Raw genomic sequence first — 21,160 nt, 5'->3', positions numbered from 1 at the left:
CCGGACCAGACCCGACACCCGCTCCCCACCCCCCTGCCTCCGGACCAGACCCGACACCCGCTCCCCCCGCCGCCCCCCCCCCTGCCTCCGGACCAGACCCGACACCCGCTCCCCGCACCCCCCTGCCTCCGGACCAGACCCGACACCCGCTCCCCCGCCCCCCTGCCTCCGGACCAGACCCGACACCCGCTCCCCCGCCCCCCTGCCTCCGGACCAGACCCGACACCCGCTCCCCCGCCCCCCTGCCTCCGGACCAGACCCAACACCCGCTCCCCCGCCCCCCTGCCTCCGGACCAGACCCAACACTCGCTCCCCACCCCTGCCTCCGGACCAGACCCGACACCCGCTCCCCCGCCCCCCTGCCTCCGGACCAGACCCAACACTCGCTCCCCACCCCTGCCTCCGGACCAGACCCGACACCCACTCCCCCCCATCCCCCCCCTGCCTCCGGACCAGACCCGACACCCACTCCCCCCCATCCCCCCCCTGCCTCCGGACCAGACCCGACACCCACTCCCCCCCATCCCCCCCCTGCCTCCGGACCAGACCCAACACTCGCTCCCCACCCCTGCCTCCGGACCAGACCCGACACCCACTCCCCCGCCCCCCTGCCTCCGGACCAGACCCAACACTCGCTCCCCACCCCTGCCTCCGGACCAGACCCGACACCCACTCCCCCCCATCCCCCCCCTGCCTCCGGACCAGACCAGACCCGACACCCGCTCCCCCCCGCCCGCCTCCGGACCAGACTCGACACCCGCTCCCCCCCCCAATGCCTCCGGACCAGACCAGACCCGACACCCGCTCCCCCCCCCGCCCCCCTGCCTCCGGACCAGACCCGACACCCGCGCGCCACCCCACCCACCCCGACTCGACCCGCGCTCCTGTTCCCGCTCCCCGCCCCCCCGACTGGACCCGACCCGACCCGCGCTCCCGCCCCCCGACCCGACCCCCCCCCACTGGACCCGACCCGACTCCCGCTCCCGCTCCCGGACTGGATCCGACCTGACCTCCCCCCCTCCCTCTCTCCCTCCCTCCCTCCCTCTCTCTCCCCCCTCCCTCCCTCTCCCCCCTCCCTCCCTCTCCCTCCCCCCCCTCTCTCGCTCCCTCCGCCTCCCTCTCCCCTCCTTCCCTCCCTCTCTCTCTCCCCCCCTTCTCTCTACCCCCCTCTCTCTCCCTCTCTCTCTCTCCCCCCCCGACCCGAACCGAACCTCCCCTCCCCGACCCGACCTGACCCAACCCAACCCAACGCCATCTACCTGTAAATCTGGTGCTGGGGACGGGCCCTGCCCTTCGGTCCCGAAAGGCCTGCCTGAAGCACTTTCACACAGGTAGGAAGATCGTTTATTTAATCTTTTCTTTGCTTATAAATGTTTATTCAGGTTGGATTTATTTGTATAATATTTGTATAAGTATAAATAAAGATTTATTATAGAATTTAATGACTTCCCTTCGCCCCCCCCCCACCTCGTTCTGGACGCCTAATTTGTAACCTGCGCCTGAATTTTTAATGTGTAGAATAGGTTTTTTCAGTTCTACAAAAATCTTCACTTGCTCCATTCTACTTTAGTTTGGAGTATGTTTTCACTGTGGAAACTTTCAAATCAGGCGTCAGTGGCCTGACACGCCCCCTTTTGAAGAAAAAATTCTGTTCCAAAGTAGAACTGTTCTACCTGACTAGAACTGCAGAAAAAAAAATGTGGAGAATTGCGATTTCTAAGTTACCAGTTGTTCCTAAAAATCAGGCGCAAATCATGTGGAAACTTGGGCCCCATAAGTGGACTATGTCCCGTGTGATTTCAGAGTCTTTTCACTTTCTGCCCTAGCAGAGCATGTGGACCCAAGGATTAACAATTAACCTGTTTGCAGCCGTCAGGGAGAGTAATGAAATACAATTAATTAAACTATTAGGCCGAGATTTCTTGACATCTCTCTGCCTCTTTGTGCTCACCCCATGTCCTTCTTCCTGGGCTCAGCAGCATAGGGTTTAAATATTACAATTAAATGAAAATCAGAGATATTTACAAAACGTGCTTGGTTTGAATGCTCGTTTTGTAGCAAGGGATGCCTTTTAAGCCCAATGCTCTAAGGTCGATGGAGGGATCTGAAAAATGTCTTTAGCAGCTAAGGCCACTTTAAGCACTCACAGAGGAAAAGAAGCTGGGAAGCCGAAGCAGTGGTATCATTAAGATATGTAATTGCTTGACTAATTGTGAAACACCCCAATTGCAGTATTTCATACTTTCAGTGGCACTGCATGAAAGAAAGCATGCTGGGGTGATCAAGAGCCAGCTTTGCATTACTGATGGCACCTGCCTAAATGCCACCAACCACTTCTTCAGGTCCTTACCACTCCGTACCTTGGCTAAATATCTACTCAGGTTCCTGGTCAGCAGATCGGATGATGCATCATTCAGTGTAGGGCTGGCAGATCCAGCTACAGTCAATTGTGGCCTGAAACTTGGCTCCATCTCTTTACAGGCATGCTGCATTATTGAGCTACAGAGATGGCACTGTGGAATGGCACAGAGGGCAACCCTTTACGCAACTGTGTCATGCAGCATCACTTCCACTTCAGCAGCCATCAACAAGGGGTTGGATACTGAGATGCTCCTTCACTTCACTTCCCTGAACACTCATGGCTGCGTCTTGTGTTTCCTTTCCCTTTATTTTTGATTGCCTCTTCCTAGTCGCTTGGTGAGAAGCCTTCTGACACCTTGAAGAGTTTTCAGAATTTTTGTCCCCCAATTGTGACACTCCCCTTTAATGGCCCTATTCATTTAATTCCAATTAGATACAATTTTCATCTTCCACCACGACTGCCTCTGAGACCTGACTGTAACCCGCAGCTCGCCAGTAATAAACAAATGAAGCCAGCAGACCAATTTTCTCTGGTCCTGTGATCCAATTTTCACGCTTCCCTCACCTTCACATGGTCCATCTCCAATTCTTCCCTTCCCTTCCTCGACTTCTCTGTCTCCATTTCTGGGGATAGATTATCGACCAGTATTTACTATAAGCCCACTGACTCCCACAGCTACCTGGACTACACTTCCTCCCATCCCGGATCCTGTAAGCACTCCATTCCATTCCCCCAGTTTCTCCATCGCATCTGCTCTGACGACGCCACCTTTCACACTAGTGCCTCTGACATGTCTTCCTTTTTCCTCAACCGAGGATTTCCCTCTGCCATGGTTAACATGGCCTTCGACCGTGTCTGTTCTATTTCCCGCACCTCTGCTCTCACCCCTTCCCCTCCCTCTCAGAACCACGACTGGGTTCTCCTTGTCCTCACCTTTCACCCCACCAGCCTCCACGTTCAACGGATCAACGTCCGCCATTTCCGCCACCTCCAGCGTGATTCCACCACCAATCATATCATCCTCTCCCCTTCTCTCTCAACATCCTTCAGTGACACCCTGGTCCATTCCGCAGTCACCCCCAGCATCCCCTCCCCTTCTCACAGTTTCTTCCCGTGCAAGCACAGGAGATGTAACACCTGCCCTTTTACCTCCTCCCTTTCCACCATTCAGAGCCCCAAATACTCCTTCCAGGTAAAACAGCGATTTACTTATACTTCTTTCAATTTAGTATATTGTATTCGCTGCTCATGATGTGGTCTTCTCTACATTGGGGAGACCAAGCGTAGATTGGGTGACGGCTTTGCAGAACACCTCCGTTCAGTCCGCAAGCACAACCCTGAGCTTCCGGTCGCTTGTCACTTTAATTCCCCGCTCCACTCCCACTCCGTCCTCAGCCTTCTAGACTGTTCCAATGAAGCTCAATGCAAGCTTGAGGAACAGCACCTCATATTTCATTTAAGCACTTTACAGCCTTCTGGACTCAACATTGAGTTCAACAATTTCACACCATAACCTGCCCATTTTTGGCTCCCTTTCCCCCCCACCCCTCCCCCCACCCCCCCCCCCCCGCCGCCACCCCAGCCCCCCGATCTGATTTTTTTTTCTCTTTGTCTCCAATGGCAGCTGGTCATTATTCTGCCATTCACACCCCATCTAGACTAACCTTTTTCTAACTTCCATTACCATTTCAATTCGGCTCATCATCCCTTTTGTCTCTCCATTCTCTCCTGCCTTCCATCCTATCACAGACCTTCCCTTTTCTCCATTCTTCCCCTTCCCTATACAGTGCTCCTTTTCGAACATTCACCAGTTCTGACGAAGGGTCGTCAACCTGAAACGTTAACGCTGTTTCTCTCTTCACAGAAGCTGCCTGACCCGCTGAGATTTCCAGCATTTTCTGTTTTTATTTCAGATTCTAGCATCTGCAATATTTTGCTTTTGTTCTGTGGTCCTGCAGTTGGCCTCATTAAGGCGCGTGCAGCGGGCACTGCACTGGGATTGTGCCCTAATTCGGGTGCCATCCAATTTATCGGCCATAAGGTGCAGCCGTTGTTAGGATCAGCTGCAACTGGCAGAGGAGATAAGGTTTTAACCCTGAAGATTAGTAAAGGTTTGAATAATGACCACTGTACTGTGAATAATTTTTAGTTACATTTAGCCTGGACAACCTTGGATTTGGTTATGACTGTCTGTGGAAGTGTGAGATTTTAAATTCCCTAACCCACAGTAAAGGCTTCTCAGAAACAGGTATTGCATTCCCTATGGGCATATCTTTGAATGGAATATGAGCAGTAGAGGTTAGAGGCAAGGAGAGTGATTTGGCATTTAAAGAATTTTCACCCCACCAGATATTATACCTCCAAAAAATATTCAGGCAATCCAGATTCTAGAAGAAACTTAACAGGGAAATATTTATTAGAAAATTACAATTCACTAAAGAAGTGAATTTCTTTTCAAGGAAGAAATACTGTCAATGGATGGCTTGTGGGTGACTAAGCCTGTCCCCATCTCCCATGATTAATGACCCCACTAACAGTTGCATGAACAGCAGCAGAGGAGCAATACATCAAGGTATATGCCTCGACCAGAGTGGTCATTGAGAAGACTATGGGGATCGTAAAAAGGGTCCTTTTGCTGGTTTGACAGGTCAGAAGACATTCTGCAGCATGTTCCAACTTGTGTGTCCTGTATTATTGTAGCCTGCTGTGCCCTTCACATTTAATCATTCAAAATGCTTAGACATGGACATTCCTGGGAAAGTGGCCACAGCCATTTCTGCTTTAGAGGAGGTGAGCATCATGATGGCTGTCACTTAGAGGACTCCTCAGTGACTGCTGTAAGGAGCACAACTGATCACTGAAGTATTCTCCTCTGTTTAACAATCCACGCCTGTTACCAATGCCTTACATCCTTCTCCCCACCTTCATATAAAGAACTAATCCTTCAATCCAGTACCATTTTTAGAACATTACAACCTCTTTGCCCCTATATGGCTACGTCAGTAATAATCACCTGATTGAATAAGTCATCATGAAGTAAGTACAGCGTTTTCTCTATGACTCTAATCTCCATGAATAACAGAGCAGGACAAAATAAACTCCAAAATGAACACAACCCAACCCACTCTTTCTTCACACCGTTCTTTCCCTGGGTTGCTACACGTGCTTTTTTTTTTTCCTACTCTACTGCTTCTCTTCGATGCAACCCAAAACCTCGTATCACAAGAGGTGATGGGCTGCTCCTGTGCTATGATAGGATCATGGGACTGAGGTGATCCACCTCCTGAACCGGAGCTGCTTCCAGAGCATCGCTGGAGCTTGTGCTGGGGCAGCTCGTGCTATCTCCTCCGCAACACCTGCATGGTACTCCGGGCAGGAAGGTGAGAAATCTGGCATGTGCTGCTCTACTGAGACAGCAGCCTCACGTAGGTCTGTTCTAGATGTCACCATCCAACTGGGCCATGGATCTGTCCTCACTGATCAGCAGGCTGATTCTGAAAATGGCAGCCATCAGATTCTGAAAGCCCTGAGAGACAACATCCCAGCCACCAGAATCTGGAAGCTGTTACACAGGGTACTGTCCATTTTGTGTCCAGCTGCCACCAGAGCTGTGTTTCCATGGAGGAGGTCGCATTAACTGGTCTCTTGTTGCTTCTTAGATGGAGGTCTACTGCAGACTCCAGTGAAGTTGCCACATGCTCCATTGATGTCTCTCCGATTTCCCTCATGACCTCTCCACATTCATCTTATCCATGAGACCCACTGCTTCCTTGACCCTATTCCCACTAAATTGCTGCTATCCAACTTCCTTTCCTGGCTCCCATGTTAGCTAATATTGTTAACGGTTCTCTCTCTTCAGGTACTGTCTCCCTCTCCTTCAAATCTTCCGTTATCACCCCTCTCAAAAAAACAACCCTTGACTCCTCTGCCTTTGAAAACTACCATCCCATCTCCAACCTTTTTCTCCTTTCCAAAGTCCTTGAACCTGTTGTCACCTCTCAAATCCATGCCCATCTTTCCCTGAACTCCATTTTTGAATCCCTCCAATCAGGTTTCCGCCCCTGCCACAGTACTGAAACGGCTCTCATCAAAGTCACAAATAACATCCTTTGTGACTAGGAATAAAGGGTAGTCAGGATCAATGTTGGCCCCTTAAAAACTGAAAGCGGTGATATTCTCAATGAAAATAAGGAAATGGCACACATGTTGAATAATTGCATTGCATCAGTATTTACAGTAGAAGAAGAGGATAGCATGCCAGAAATCCCAAGGAAACTAATATTGAATTGGGGATAGGGACTCAATAAAATTAATGTAAATAAAATAACAGTAATGAAGAAAATAATGGCCCTAAAGAGTGACAAATCTCCAGAAGCAGATGGTTTCCATCCAAGAGTTTCAAAGAAAGTAGGTGAGCACATTGCACTTAACTATAATCTTCCAAAGTTCTCTTGATTCAGGATTGGAAAATTGTGCATGTCATTCCGCTATTTAAGGAAGGCGAGAAAGGGAAACCAGGGTATTATAGACCAGTTATCCTAACATCTTATGTTGGTAAATTAAGGGCTAGAAATTCCATGGAGCTCCGCTTGGGGCGTTAACTTTTGAAAAGTAGAAAAAGTAGCGGCAGGCGCTGGTGATTCTCTCCTGCCGGGAAATTCAGCTTCAGCGTTCCAAGAGGAAAGTGGAGTGCTAAATCCAGTTGTCGTGGTGCACATTGGTACCAACGACATAGGTAAAAAAAGGGATAAGGTCCTACGAGACGAATTTAAGGAGCTAGGAGTTAAATTAAAAAGTAGGACCTCAAAAGTAGTAATCTCGGGATTGCTACCAGTGCCACGTGCTAGTCAGAGTAGGAATCGCAGGATAGCACAGATAAATACGTGGCTTGAGCAGTGGTGCAGCAGGGAGGGATTCAAATTCGTGGGGCATTGGAACAGGTTCTGGGGGAGGTGGGACCAGTACAAACCGGACGGTCTGCACTTGGGCAGGAACGGAACCAATGTCCTAGGGGGAGTGTTTGCTAGTACTGTTGGTGAGGAGTTAAACTAATATGGCAGGGGGATGGGAACCAATACAGGGAGACAGAGGGAAACAAAAAGGAGACAAAAACAAAAAACAGAAAAGAGATGAGTAAAAGTGGAGGGCAGAGAAATCAAAGGCAAGAAACAAAAAGGGCCACTGAATATAAAAGGGCTGCAGGAGGGGTAAAAACTAAAAATCATGGTTTAAAAACTAGGATGAAAACACTCTACCTAAATGTACGCAGCATTAGAAATAAAGTAAATGAGTTGATGGCACAAATCATTACAAATGGGTATGATTTGGTGGCCATTACAGAGACATGTTTGCAAGGTGGCCAGAACTGGGAATTAAGTGTACAGGGGTATCTGAAGATTTGGAAAGATAGGCAGGAAGGGAAGGGAGGTGGGGTAGCTCTGTTAATAAGGGATGATATCAGGGCAGTTGTGAGGGATGATATTGGCTCCAATGAACAAAATGTTGAATCATTGTGGGTGGAGATTAGAGATAGTAAGGGGAAAAAGTCACTGGTCGGCGTAGTTTATAGGCCCCCAAATAATAACTTCATGGTGGGGCGGGCAATAATCAAGGGAATAATGGAGGCATGTGAAAAAGGAACGGCAGTAGTTATGGGGGATTTTAACCTACATATCGATTGGTCAAATCAAATCGCAGGGGGTAGCCTGGAGGAGGAATTCATAGAATGCATACGGGATTGTTTCTTAGAACAGTATGTAACAGAGCCTACAAGGGAGCCAGCCATTTTGGATCTGGTCCTGTGTAACGAGACAGGAAAAATAAACGATCTCCTCGTAAAAGATCCTCTCGGAATGAGTGATCACAATATGGTTGAATTTGTAATACAGATTGAGGATGAGGAAGTTGTGTCAGAAACGAGAGTACTACGCTTAAACAAAGGGAACTACAGTGAGATGAGGGCAGAGTTGGCTAAAGTAGACTGGAAACAAGGACTAAACGGTGGCACAATTGAGGAACAGTGGAGGACTTTTATGGAGCTCTTTCATAATGCGCAACAAAAATATATTCCAGTGAAAAAGAAGGGCGGCAAGAGAAGAGATAACCAGCCGTGGATAACCAAGGAAATAAAGGAAAGTATCAAATCAAAGACCAATGCGTATAAGGTGGCCAAGGTTAGTGGGAAACTAGAGGATTGGGAAGATTTTAAGCAACAGCAAAGAATGACTAAAAAAGCAATAAAGAAAGGGAAGATAGATTACGAAGGTAAACTTGGGCAAAACATAAAAACAGATAGTAAAAGCTTTTACAGATATATAAAACGGAAAAGAGTGACTAAAGTAAATGTTGGTCCCTTAGAAGATGAAAAGGGGGATTTAATAATGGGAAATGTGGAAATGACTGAGACCTTAAACAATTATTTTGCTTCTGTCTTCACAGTGGAAGACACAAAAACCATGCCAAAAATTGCTGGTCATAGGAATGTGGGAAGGGAGGACCTTGAGATGATCACTATCACTAGGGAGGTAGTGCTGGACAGACTAATGGGATTGAAGGTAGACAAGTCCCCTGGTCCTGATGAAATGCATCCCAGGGTATTAAAAGAGATGGCGGAAGTTATAGCAGATGCATTTGTTATAATCTACCAAAATTCTCTGGACTCTGGGGAGGTACCAGCAGATTGGAGAGCAGCTAATGTAACGCCTCTGTTTAAAAAAGGGGGCAGGCAAAAGGCAGGTAACTATAGGCCGGTTAGTTTAACATCTGTAGTGGGGAAAATGCTTGAAACTATCATTAAGGAAGAAATAGCAGGACATCTGGATAGGAATAGTGTAATCAAGCAGACGCAGCATGGATTAATGAAAGGGAAATCATGTTTAACTAACTTACTGGAATTCTTTGAGGATATAACGAGCACGGTGGATAGAGGTGTACCGATGGATGTGGTGTATTTAGATTTCCAAAAGGCATTCGATAAGGTGCCACACAAAAGGTTACTGCAGAAGATAAAGGTACGCGGAGTCAGAGGAAATGTATTAGCATGGATCGAGAATTGGCTGGCTAACAGAAAGCAGAGAGTCGGGATAAATGGATCCTTTTCCGGTTGGAAATCAGTGGTTAGTGGTGTGCCACAGGGATCAGTGCTGGGACCACAACTGTTTACAATATACATAGATGAACTAGAGGAGGGGACAGAGTGTAGTGCAACAAAATTTGCAGATGACACTAAGATTAGTGGGAAAGCGGGTTGTGTAGAGGACTCAGAGAGGCTACAAGGAGATTTGGATAGGTTAAGCGAATGGGCTAAGGTTTGGCAGATGGAATACAATGTCGGAAAGTGTGAGGTCATCCACCTTGGGAAAAAAAACAGTAAAAGGGAATATTATTTGAATGGGGAGAAATTACAACAGAGGGACCTGGGGGTCCTTGTGCATGAATCCCAAAAGGTTAGTTTGCAGGTGCAGCAGGTAATCAGGAAGGCAAATGGAATGTTGGCCTTCATTGCGAAAGGGATGGAGTACAAAAGCAGGGAGGTGTTGCTGCAACTGTATAAGGTATTGGTAAGGCCGCACCTGGAGTACTGCGTGCAGTTTTGGTCACCTTTCTTAAGTAAGGATATACTAGCTTTGGAAGGGGTACAGAGACGATTCACTAGGCTGATTCCAGAAATGAGGGGGTTACCTTATGATGATAAATTGAGTAGACTGGGTCTTTACTCCTTGGAGTTCAGAAGGATGAGGGGTGATCTTATAGAAATATTTAAAATCATGAAAGGGATAGACAAGATAGAGGCAGAGAGGTTGTTTCCATTGGTGGGGGAGACTAGAACTAGGGGGCACAGCCTCAAAATACGGAGGAGCCAATTTAAAACCGAGTTGAGAAAGAATTTCTTCTCCCAGAGGGTTGTGAATCTGTGGAATTCTCTGCCCAAGGAAGCAGTTGAGGCTGGCTCATTGAATGTTTTCAAGTCAAAGATAGATATTTTTAAGCAATAAGGGAATTAAGGGTTACGGGGAGAGGACGGGTAAGTGGAGCTGAGTCCACGACCAGATCAGCCATGATCTTATTGAATGGCGGAGCAGGCTCGAGGGGCTAGATGGCCTACTCCTGTTCCTAATTCTTATGTTCTTATGTTCTTAAATCAAACGTTAACCACTTCTGCACTTGAGTGACTTCTGCACTTAAATGAACATTCCCTGTCACCAAAAAAACTTGAAATAACTTGAGAGCTGTTTCAGTTACAGGAAGTAGCAAACAGGCACTGAAACTGCAAAAACTTGTCAGGTACAACTGATTGGAGATGGTGCCTTTAAATAAAGCTGCTGCAGCCTGCTTTCTGCTTGTAGACGCCAGCTCTCCCTGTCATTGTTCTGCGCTGCCATTAAGGTAAGTGGCTAAATCCAATGTTGGAGATCGGGTGTCTAGTGAGCATTGCACACTCACCGAGGCACAATCTCCATGATGGTGAGCTCCCTGGCGCTAGGGTTTACTGCCACCACCATAATGACATACGGCGCTGGAACCAGCATCAACTGTTGTTACATAAGAATATAAGAAATAGGAGCAGGAGAAGGCCATACGGCCTTCGAGCCTGCTCCGTCATTTAATACGATCATGGCTGATCTGATCAGGGACTCAGGTCCACTTCCCTGCCCGCTCTCCATAATCCCTTATGCCCTGCCAACGGCATTTCAGCCCCATCTCCTGGTGCATGTGGTAAATTTTTCCCCCAGGGTGACTGAACACCTCAAAAATTTTCAGTTTATCAGAGAGAGACAGCATGGATTTGTGAAAAGTAGGTCATGCCTGCCAAACCTGATTGAATTTTTTGAGGAGGTAACTAAAGTAGTGGACAGGTGAATGTCTATGGATGTTATTTATATGGACTTCTAGAAGGCATTTGATAAAGTCTCTCATAAGAGACTGTTAACTAAATTGAGGGCAAATTATTGACCTGGTTAAGAAATGGCTAAGTGGGAGGAGAGAGTCGGGATAATGGGTAGATACTCTAATTGGCAGGATGTAACTAGTAGTGTCCTGCAGGGATCTGTGTTGGGGCCTCAACTATTCATCATATTTATTAACAACTTAGATGATGGCATAAAAAGTCATATATCAAAATTTGCTGATGACATAAAGATAGGCGGCATTCTAGGCAGTGCAGATGATTGATAGATTGAGTGACTGGGCAAAACTGTGGCAAATGGATTTCAATGAAGGCAAATGTGTGGTCATCAACTTTGGACCATAAAAGGATAGAACGGGGTACTTTCTAAATGGTGACAAGCTAAAAGCAGTGGAGATCCAAAGAGACTTTATGGGGGGGCGGGAGGCGGAGGGGCTCCAGGTACATAGATCATTAAAATGTCATGAATAGGTACAGAAAATAATCAAAAAGGCTAAAAGAATGCTGGCCTTTATATCTAGAGGACTAGAATACACGGGGGTAAAAGTTATGCTGCAGCTATACAAATCCCTGGAGTAATGTGAGCAGTTCTGGGAACCATGTCTTGGAGGGAGTGCAGCGTAGGTTTACCAGCATGATATCTGGACTTCAAGGTTGAAGTTATGAGGCGAGATTACACAAATTAGGGTTGTATTCCCTAGAAGGTTAAGGGATGATTTGATCAAAGTTTTCAAGGTATTAAGGGGAACAGATGGGGTAGATAGAGAGAAACTATTTCTGCTGGTTGGGGATTCTAGACTAGGTGGCCTGGTCTAAAAATTAGAGCCAGATCTTTCAGGAGTGAAATTAGGACACACTTCTACACACAAAGGTGGAGAAATTTGGTTATTTAGCACCTCCTGATATCACCTGGGGAGGGGGGGGTTAATGGGGTGCTAAGGGGTGAGCGACCCGGCGCGATGAATTCAGCGACATCCGCGAACTTCAGCCCCGGTTTAGCGCTGGCACTAACTCTTACCACCTGGTCTCTAGCGCCTCGCAGATTGTGTTGTCATAAAGTTATTGCCCCAGATGTAAAATTGCCACCCATCCCCTGCTGTATCACTGGGCGTGAACAGCGGCAGGAAGAGGAGGCGTTGTCAACTCGGATGGCTGCTTGGGGAGCACTAATAAAGGGAATAGTTTTCTGGTAGGCCAACCTTTATTATTTGCACCAGTCTGGTGCCTGCTGGAAGTTTTTGAAGTTTGACGGCTGCACGATGTCCAAGCCCTCCATTTTGTGAGAGTGTTGGAGGCTGTAAGGGTAGTCGTGCAGGTCGCCTTACAACGCAGAAAATGATCCAAACACTTCCCTACTTACCTGCTGGTTCCCCAGCCTGTTGCGACATTTTTCAACCAAACTTTGCCTTTTTATAGGCTGCAGTCTAATTTCCAAGAACTGCTTTTATGTAGGATTTGCACTTTAGCCTTTTAGGTTGAAAATTGGTTGGGAGGCAGACAGAGAGTGGGGGTAAAGGGTACACACTCTGGTGGTATGTGACAAGTGGTGCTCCCCAGGGATCTGTTCACTATATTTATTAATGACTTGGATGAAGGAATAGAGAGTTCTATATGCAAATTTGAAGATGACACAATGTTAGGAGGAACAGCAAATAGTGCAGATGGGAACAGGAAGTTGCAAAGGGACAGAGACTGATTAAGTGAGTGAGCAAAACTGTGGCAAATGAAGTTCAATGTGGCAAGTATGATCCATGAAAGATAAACTGGAGTATTTTCTAAATAGTGAGAAACTAAGAACTGTGGAGGAGCAAAGAGATTGGGTGCACTAATCATTAAAAGCTAGTTCCCTCTCCTCAAAAACCAACCCTTGATCCCACTTTGCTTGCTAATTATCGCCCCAACTTCTTTTTCCTGTCCAAAGTAGTTAAACATGTTGTCGGCTCCCAACTCCGTGACCATCTTTCTATGAATTCAATGTTTGAATCTCTTCAATCTGGTTTTCGCCCTTGCCACAGTACCGAAACGGCTCTCATCAAAGTCACAAATGACATCCTTTGTGACTGTGACAAAGATAATCTATCCCTCCTCGTCCTTCTGGACATGTCTGCAGCCTTTGACACCGCTGATCACTCCATCCTCCTCCAACGCCTCTCCACCATCGTCCAGCTAGGTGGGAATGCACTCGCCTGGTTCCATTCTTATCTATCAAATCATAGACAGAAAATCACCTGCAATAGTTTCTCTTCCCACTCCCACATCGTTACCTCTGATGTCCCACAAGGATCTGCCCTTGGCCCCCTTATTTCTCATCTATATGCTGCCCCTTGGCGGTATCATCCGAAAGCACGGAGTCAGTTTCCATATGTATGCTAACGACACCCAGCTCTACATCTCCACCACTTCTCTCGACCCCTGCTTGATATCTAAATTGTCAGATTGCTTGTCCAACATCTAGTACTGGATGAGCAGAAATTTTCTCCAATTAAATATTGGGAAGGCCGAAGCCATTATCCTTGGTCCCCGCCACAAACTGCATTCCCTAACCACTGACTCCATCTCTCTCCCTAGCATCAATCTGAGGGTGAACAAGACTGTTCACAACCTAGGTGTCATATTTGACCCTGAAATGAGTTTCCAGCCACATATCCACAGCATAACTAAAACCACCTTTTTCCACCTCCGTAACATTGCCCGCTTCCGCCCCTGCCTCAACTCTTTTGCTGAAACCCTCATTCATGCCTTTGTTACCTCTAGACTTTACTACTCCAACTCACTCCTGACTGGCCTCTCACATTCTATCCAAAATTCAGCAGCCAGCATCCTAACTTGTACCAAGTCACGATCACCCATCACCCCTTTGCTTTCTGATCGACATTGGCTCCCGGTTAAACAACGCTCGATTTCAAAATTCTCATCCTTGCTTACAAATCCCTCCATGGCCTTTCCCCTTCCTATCTCTGTGATCTTTCTCAGCCTCACAACCCCAGAAGATGTCTGCGCTCATCTAATTCTGGCCTCTTGAACATCCCTCATTAAAAATGCTCAACCATCGGTGGCCGTGCCTTCAGCTGTTTGGGCCCTCTCTGGAACTTCCTCCCTAAACCTCTCCGCCTCTCGACCTCTCTTTCCTCCTTTAAGATGCTCCTTAAAACCTACCTCTTTAATCAAGCTTTTGGTCATCTACCTTAATTTCTTCTTTTATGGCTCGGTGTCAAATTTATCTGATTTGTCTTGTGAAGCCTTGAAGCGCCTTGGGACGTTTTACTATGTTAAAGGCGTTATATAAATAAAAGTTATTATTATTATAAAATGCAATATAAAAGGCTAATGGAATGTTGGCCTTCATCTCAAGGGAGCTGGAATACAAAGATGAGAAAGTTATGTTTCAGTAATATAGAGCCTTGATCTGTGCCCATCTGGAGTACTGCATTTAATTTTGGGCAACGCACCTCAGGAAGGATATCTTGGCGTTGATGGGGGTGTAGCGCAAATTCAACAGAATTATACCGAGGCTTCGAGGGTTAAATTATGAGGACAGGTTGCAGAAGCTTGGCTTGTATTCCCTTCAGTATAGAAGATTGAGGATGATCTGATCAAGGTGTTTAAAATGGAAAAAATAATTTGATAGGGTAGATACGGAGAATGAAAAAGGGGCATAATTTTAAAAGTAGAGCTGTGCCATTCAGGAAGCACTTTTTCACACAAAAGTAGTAGAAATCTGGAACTCCCTCCCACCACCCCCCATCCCCCGCAAAGGCTATGCATACTAGGGCAGTTGGAACTTTGAAGACTGACATAGATTTTTGTTGTGTAATGGTATCAAGGAATATCATGATCTAATTAAATGGCTGAGCAGGCTTGAGAGGCTGAATGGCTTACTCCTGTTCCCAATATTACTGGTGTTCAGCATTGCTAATACTGGCGGAGGAACCATTTAAATTTTAAAAGGCCAGAAGATACCTTTTTTAATTAATTTTTTCTTTACATTGCACAGGCTTCTGGGACAGAACAACCTGAAAAGTACTGTGACTAATATAACTGTATTCATATCAATTTTTTTTCTCTCTGTTATTTTAATGGAGATTTTAACCATTTAAAATATACAGATTAACATTTCCATTGAAATAGGAGTGAGAGAGTAATTTGCTAGGCATGCATTAAGCTTTCATACATTAACATTGTTCACAGTAATCTCCAGGATAATGTCTCTAGCACTGCAGTGTCTTTTATACTAGAACACATCTGCACACCTCAATATAACTGCTGAAGTCTCCAAATATTTGCTCAAGAGTTATTCTTTATAGTGCTTAGGGAGACAAAATACCTTAAAGATTAAAGTAATACTTTTAAGTATGTTTTTAGCTGTTTTGTGTTGATTTGTGATATGAATTAGGAAGCTACTTATCTTCCTCGCTTACAGAATGAACTGGACATCCTAACGTTTCTCACATTGCTTCTATAGTTTGCAGAAAAGCTGAGCAGTATAATAATAAATATGACTAAACCACGAGCTTCTGCAATGAAATTTTGTTTTATTTCCTTTGAGAAAAAAATGTACTTTAAGAAACTTCCATCTGAGGCCTTAAAGAGTTAATTTATTTTCTCAGAAAACAGGTTTCCTTCGTCTCAGGGCTGAGAGGAGATGGCATATACTATTTGTATATCAAGGTGATTCCAATTTCCAGCTGGGGAAACAGGACTCTTAACACCCTCATCCCCTGACAACTGTCCAATTATGTATATCACACACGGCCTACTGTTTGCAGTAGAAGTAATCAATAAAGGATGTGGTTGAGTGAACACAGATTTTGGCTGAACCAATGCATGAAAACTTAATCATTTGTTCAGTGTGGAGAAATCAAACATAGCAGAGATGAAAACAGTCACTCTGGGGGGTTGCCAATTGTGCCACCAAGTTTGAGGACCAGAGCTTTAGCAAGGCGAAAATAGGACTGGTGACAGGTGGAAATTTAAACGACTTTCTTCATTTCATGAATTAATGTAAACACTTTCAATTAATTTTTTTCTCCATGGTCATTTCCAAAATTTCATCTAGGAAAGAACCAGTTTAATTTAATAAATTGTGATGCTTACTGGACTGTTGAATTACATTTAATATAAATGCAATATGTATAATGTTTGAGTTGTAACACTGCAGAAACATTTGTAACTAAAAAACACTTGTTCCCAATGGAAAAACACTTAATCATCTCAAACTGACCAAAAAAAATGAACAGACTGTTAAGCTTAAGGAAAATAATTTTATCGCAATAATACATGTATTTATAAAACTGAAGCCAAAATCTAAAATATTTGAAGAGTTTGAAACATTTGGATAAGTAACTTTTAACACAAAATATATTGGGTGGAACTAACATATCAGTTAAACCTTTGCTACAATAAAATATATAACATTTGCCTGTACCTCATGCTGTCTTTGAGCTATGCGTGGAAAATAACTGGATAACTTTCACGATAAGGTCACTGAAGAAGGGCAATGCTTCAAATTTAAGTACTTAATGCTTAGCAACAGACCTCTAACAATTTAGTTTTTCACAGTTGAATGAATTCCCAGTGACAAAATGCAACCTACCTTACCAAGGCCTTAGCCAGAGCTTCATAGGTTTTGCCTAAACCAATATCATCATCCATGGAATTGGACAGTTCCAAATACATTTGCAAGTACTAAATAAGAGCGAGACAGAAATTGTTTGGAAAAAATAGGAGAAAGAAACAACAAGCACAATCAATTACTTTGGAACACTTTCTATTTTCACTTAGTTTGAAAGATCTATAATGTTATCTGAACAAACAAAGATATTGAACAGGAATAGTTTTCTTTAGAAGTAAGCCTCTGATACTGATTGATAAAATTGTTATAAATGGTCAACACAATTAACTAACATTTAATTCAGATCCACAATTATCCAACAAAATTACATTTTAATCTTTTTGTTCAAAAATGTCAGTGACTTCGACACTGAGGCATAAAGATTATTGCCACCTAAAAATGATGTAATGCAAGCTATATCAAGGAAACTTTACAGAGATCTGTTTAATAAGATTTCTTTAACCCTTATACAGTTGGCAGGTTCAGTTGAATTATCTATCTCCTTGGGTCAGTTTTATCAGTTTTCAGTTCCCATGCCGTGACAATGAAATAAACAGTAATATTACAGTAATAAAGTAGCTCCAATATCAACATTAACTTTATTACCAAATATTAATTAACCCCATGGAATTAAAACACACAGGGGTCAAGATTTGCTATGGCCATTTTTGAGGCGGTGTCACCATCTGAATGCTGATTTTAGCACTGGGTGTTAGGTGCAGCCTCAAATTGCTAAGAACATAAGAACATAAGAATTAGGAACAGGAGTAGGCCATCTAGCCTCTTGAGCCTGCTCCGCCATTCAACAGGATCATGGCTGATCTGGCCGTGGACTCAGCTCCACTTACCTGCCCGCTCCCCATAACCCTTAATTCCCTTAAAATCTATCTATCTGTGATTTGAATACATTCAATGAGCTAGCCTCAACTGCTTCCTTGGGCAGTGAATTCCACAGATTCACAACCCTCTGGGAGAAGAAACTCCTTCTCAACTCGGTTTTAAATTGGCTCCCCCGTATTTTGAGGCTGTGCCCCCTAGTTCTAGTCTCCCCGACCAGTGGAAACAACCTCTCTGCCTTTATCTTGTCTATCCCTTTCATTATTTTAAATGTTTCTATAAGATCACCCCTCATCCTTCTGAACTCCAATGAATAAAGACCCAGTCTACTCAATCTATCATCATAAGGTAACCCCCCTCATCTCCGGTATCAGCCTAGTGAATCGTCTCTGTACCCCCTCCAAAGCTAGTATATCCTTCCTTAAGTAAGGTACTCCAGGTGCGGCCTCACCAATACCCTGTACAATTGAAGCAGGACCTCCCTATTTTTGTACTCCATCCCTCTCGCAATGAAAGCCAACATTCCATTCGCCTTCCTGATTACCTGCTGCACCTGCAAACTAACTTTTTGGGATTCATGCACAAGGACCCCCAGGTCCCTCTGTACCACAGCATGTTGTAATTTCTCCCCATTCAAATAATATTCCCTTTTATTGTTTTTTTTTCCAAGATGGATGACCTCACATTTTCCGACATTGTATTCCATCTGGCAAACCTTAGCCCATTCGCTTAACCTAGCTAAATCTCTTTGCAGCCTCTCTTGTGTCCTCTACACAACCCACTTTCCCACTAATCTTTGTGTCATCTGCAAATTTTGTTACACTACATTCTGTCCCCTCTTCCAGGTCATCTATGTATATTATAAACAGTTGTGGTCCCAGCACCGATCCTTGTGGCACACCACTAACCACCGATTTCCAAACCGAAAAGGACCCATTTATCCCGACTCTCTGCTTTCTGTTAGCCAGCCAATTCTCGATACATTTCCTCTGACTCCGCGTACCTTTATCTTCTGCAGTAACCTTTTGTGTGGCACCTTATCGAATGCCTTTTGGAAATCTAAATACACCAATCCATCGGTACACCTCTATCCACCATGCTCGTTATATCCTCAAAGAATTCCAGTAAATTAGTTTAACATGATTTCCCCTTCATGAATCCATGCTGAGTCTGCTTGATTGCACTATTCCTATCTAGATGTCCCGCTATTTCTTCCTTAATGATAGTTTCAAGCATTTTCCCCACTACAGATGTTAAACTAACTGGCCTATAGTTACCTGCCTTTTGTTTGCCCCCTTTTTTAAACAGAGGCGTTACATTAGCTGCTTTCCAATCTGCTGGTACCTCCCCAGAGTCCAGAGAATTTTGGTAGATTATAATTCAGTTCTAACTCCCAAAGATGAGCGAGCAGCACTAAAAAGTGGCGTTGCACACTCATCCTCGGCGCCAACAGGGCGGAAGCTCAGGAGGCCTACTCAATTTCGCAATGGGAGGCTGCCACCATGCTAGGAAAAAAACCGTGAGGAAAAGGGGGGAAAAAAATAACTAAAACTTCTCCTATCCATACACACACTTCCCCATGCTGAAATAAATGAAGAAAAAAACTTATCTTCCTTTCTGGGCGATTCCGCCCGAGAACCGCTCTTTAACCACCACGTTTTTCAGGGTGTACGGCCGCCTGCTGGTATGGCAGCCGTACAAAGCAAATAACGTAACAGAAGTTTCAAAAGAGTTGTTGTATGCTGGATGACGTCACCTCGCGGGTGGCATTAGCCGGCGCAGCATTGCCACTTGGCGTCTCTGCCAAAGAGCCTACTCAATTTCAGCCGGGGTGTGGATGCCGTTTAACGGCGGTGGTAGGCCTTTGCTGCCCGTTTGCCGCTACCGCCGGTGGTAACAGGCGACGTCCACGTCCCAATTTCGACCCCATAGGCTTATAAATCGGATCATGCCTTAAAATGGGCGCATGGCGGGGCACAGACTACCAATTACCACGGTTTTCTAATTACCATGGCCTGGAAATTGCGGTCAGCAGCAAAGCAAAGGCGTTCAAAATGGCTATGAGGTCAACAGGCTGTCTAAACAGCCAATCAAAACGCAGAATTCTGACAGACAGTGAACAAGGAAGTAAGTAAGCTCTTAAAATTCTAATTTTTTTAAATAGAGAGAGCAAAAGAAAGATTGGGGTCCTCACATAGGGAAAAGGAAAATCAGAAATAAAGATGACAAATTAAAAATTAAATCAAACATTTTTGGGGGAAAAGTTTCTTAACATTTTTTATTTTTATTAAAATTCACAAATTTCACACTGCACAAAATTAAAATTAGTTTTCCAGGTCTTTAACGTATGTTTAGCAGTCAATACACTGTTAAAACCTAATCCCTTTGGGTCTAACTTTTAGTCGGGAATGTAACAAGCGTACTTAGTGCAGAAGAGACAAAGTTTTCGTCAGTTTCAATCATTTTCGATAATTCACTCTTTACTGGCTCTGTGGGTGGCGGGGGGCACAGCGCAGCCAGTTTTGGAGCTGTCATTGACAGACCACAACTTCTGGATTTCCGAATCTCAAAGTTGCAGTCAATTTCAAAGGTGGAATGACGGCAAACACCGCCAGTTTGCCGTCGTCCCGACCGCAAATTCAGGCCAATGATTTGCACATGCAGCCAGTGCCACCTACGCTATTCATTGGCTGCATGCCTAGCGTGACAGGGTGGGGGGGGGGGGGGGGGGAGGGGGTTAATATTGGAATTCCAGGATACTACTTAACGACAGTCAGGAAGTCTTAAAGGGGAGATACATTCTGGCTGCAAACTTTGTAGAACAAGTTGACGAAGAAATAGCTGAAGGAAAGAATGAGTAGGCACCAAGGTTCTCTGATGCTGCACTAGATGCTTTGGTGCAGGCAATGGAGAGGAGTGGCATCCTTTTTTCACCCGGGAGCAGGAAGCCCTCCAGCCATCTATTCAAGCAGTGGGAAGAGATTGCAGAGTATGTCAACGACCATTGTTGTTGTACGTAAGTCAGATGGTAAGATAAGGTTGTGTGGTGATTTTAAGGTTACCGTAAACCAGGTTCTAGTGTGTAATCTACGCAATACATTGCCAAAGGTAGATGATTTGTTCATAACTGTGATCTTTTCACAGGTAGATCGAAAAAATGTCTACCTACAACTTGAGTTTGATGAAGAGTCCAAGTCATGCTTGACTATAAATACTCACCTAGGCCTATATCAGTTCAATGAGCTACCATATGGTTTGTCTTCCCCCCCCCCCCAACATATTCCAGAGGGTGATGAACTAAATTTTGCAAGGGATTGAAGGGGTAGTGTGTTATTTAGATGTCATACTCATTTCAGCACCAAACAGGCAATTCCATGATAATTTGTTGAATAAAGTGCTCAAACGGCTAGAGAAACACGGAGTATGAATGACTACTCAAAAGTGT

At 45.0% G+C, this 21,160-nt stretch overlaps 1 protein-coding gene across 3 annotated transcripts in view; it reads right to left on the bottom strand.

Annotated features, from left to right (window-relative positions):
- ttc29 (tetratricopeptide repeat domain 29) overlaps nt 1-21,160 on the bottom strand; it is a 714,732-nt gene that overhangs the window by 306,225 nt on the left and 387,347 nt on the right. For all 3 annotated transcript variants that reach the window (XM_070871547.1, XM_070871546.1, XM_070871548.1), the window contains one exon: nt 16,861-16,952. In XM_070871547.1, coding sequence (XP_070727648.1) covers nt 16,861-16,952 — 92 coding nt within the window. The remainder of the gene's footprint in view (nt 1-16,860; nt 16,953-21,160) is intronic.

This window comes from Pristiophorus japonicus, chromosome 2 (genome assembly GCF_044704955.1).
Source record: "Pristiophorus japonicus isolate sPriJap1 chromosome 2, sPriJap1.hap1, whole genome shotgun sequence".
In the NCBI taxonomy this organism is placed as follows: Eukaryota; Metazoa; Chordata; class Chondrichthyes; family Pristiophoridae; genus Pristiophorus; species Pristiophorus japonicus.
The sequence above is the reverse complement of the archived record's forward strand: the minus strand, read 5'-3'. Positions and strand labels throughout refer to the sequence as shown.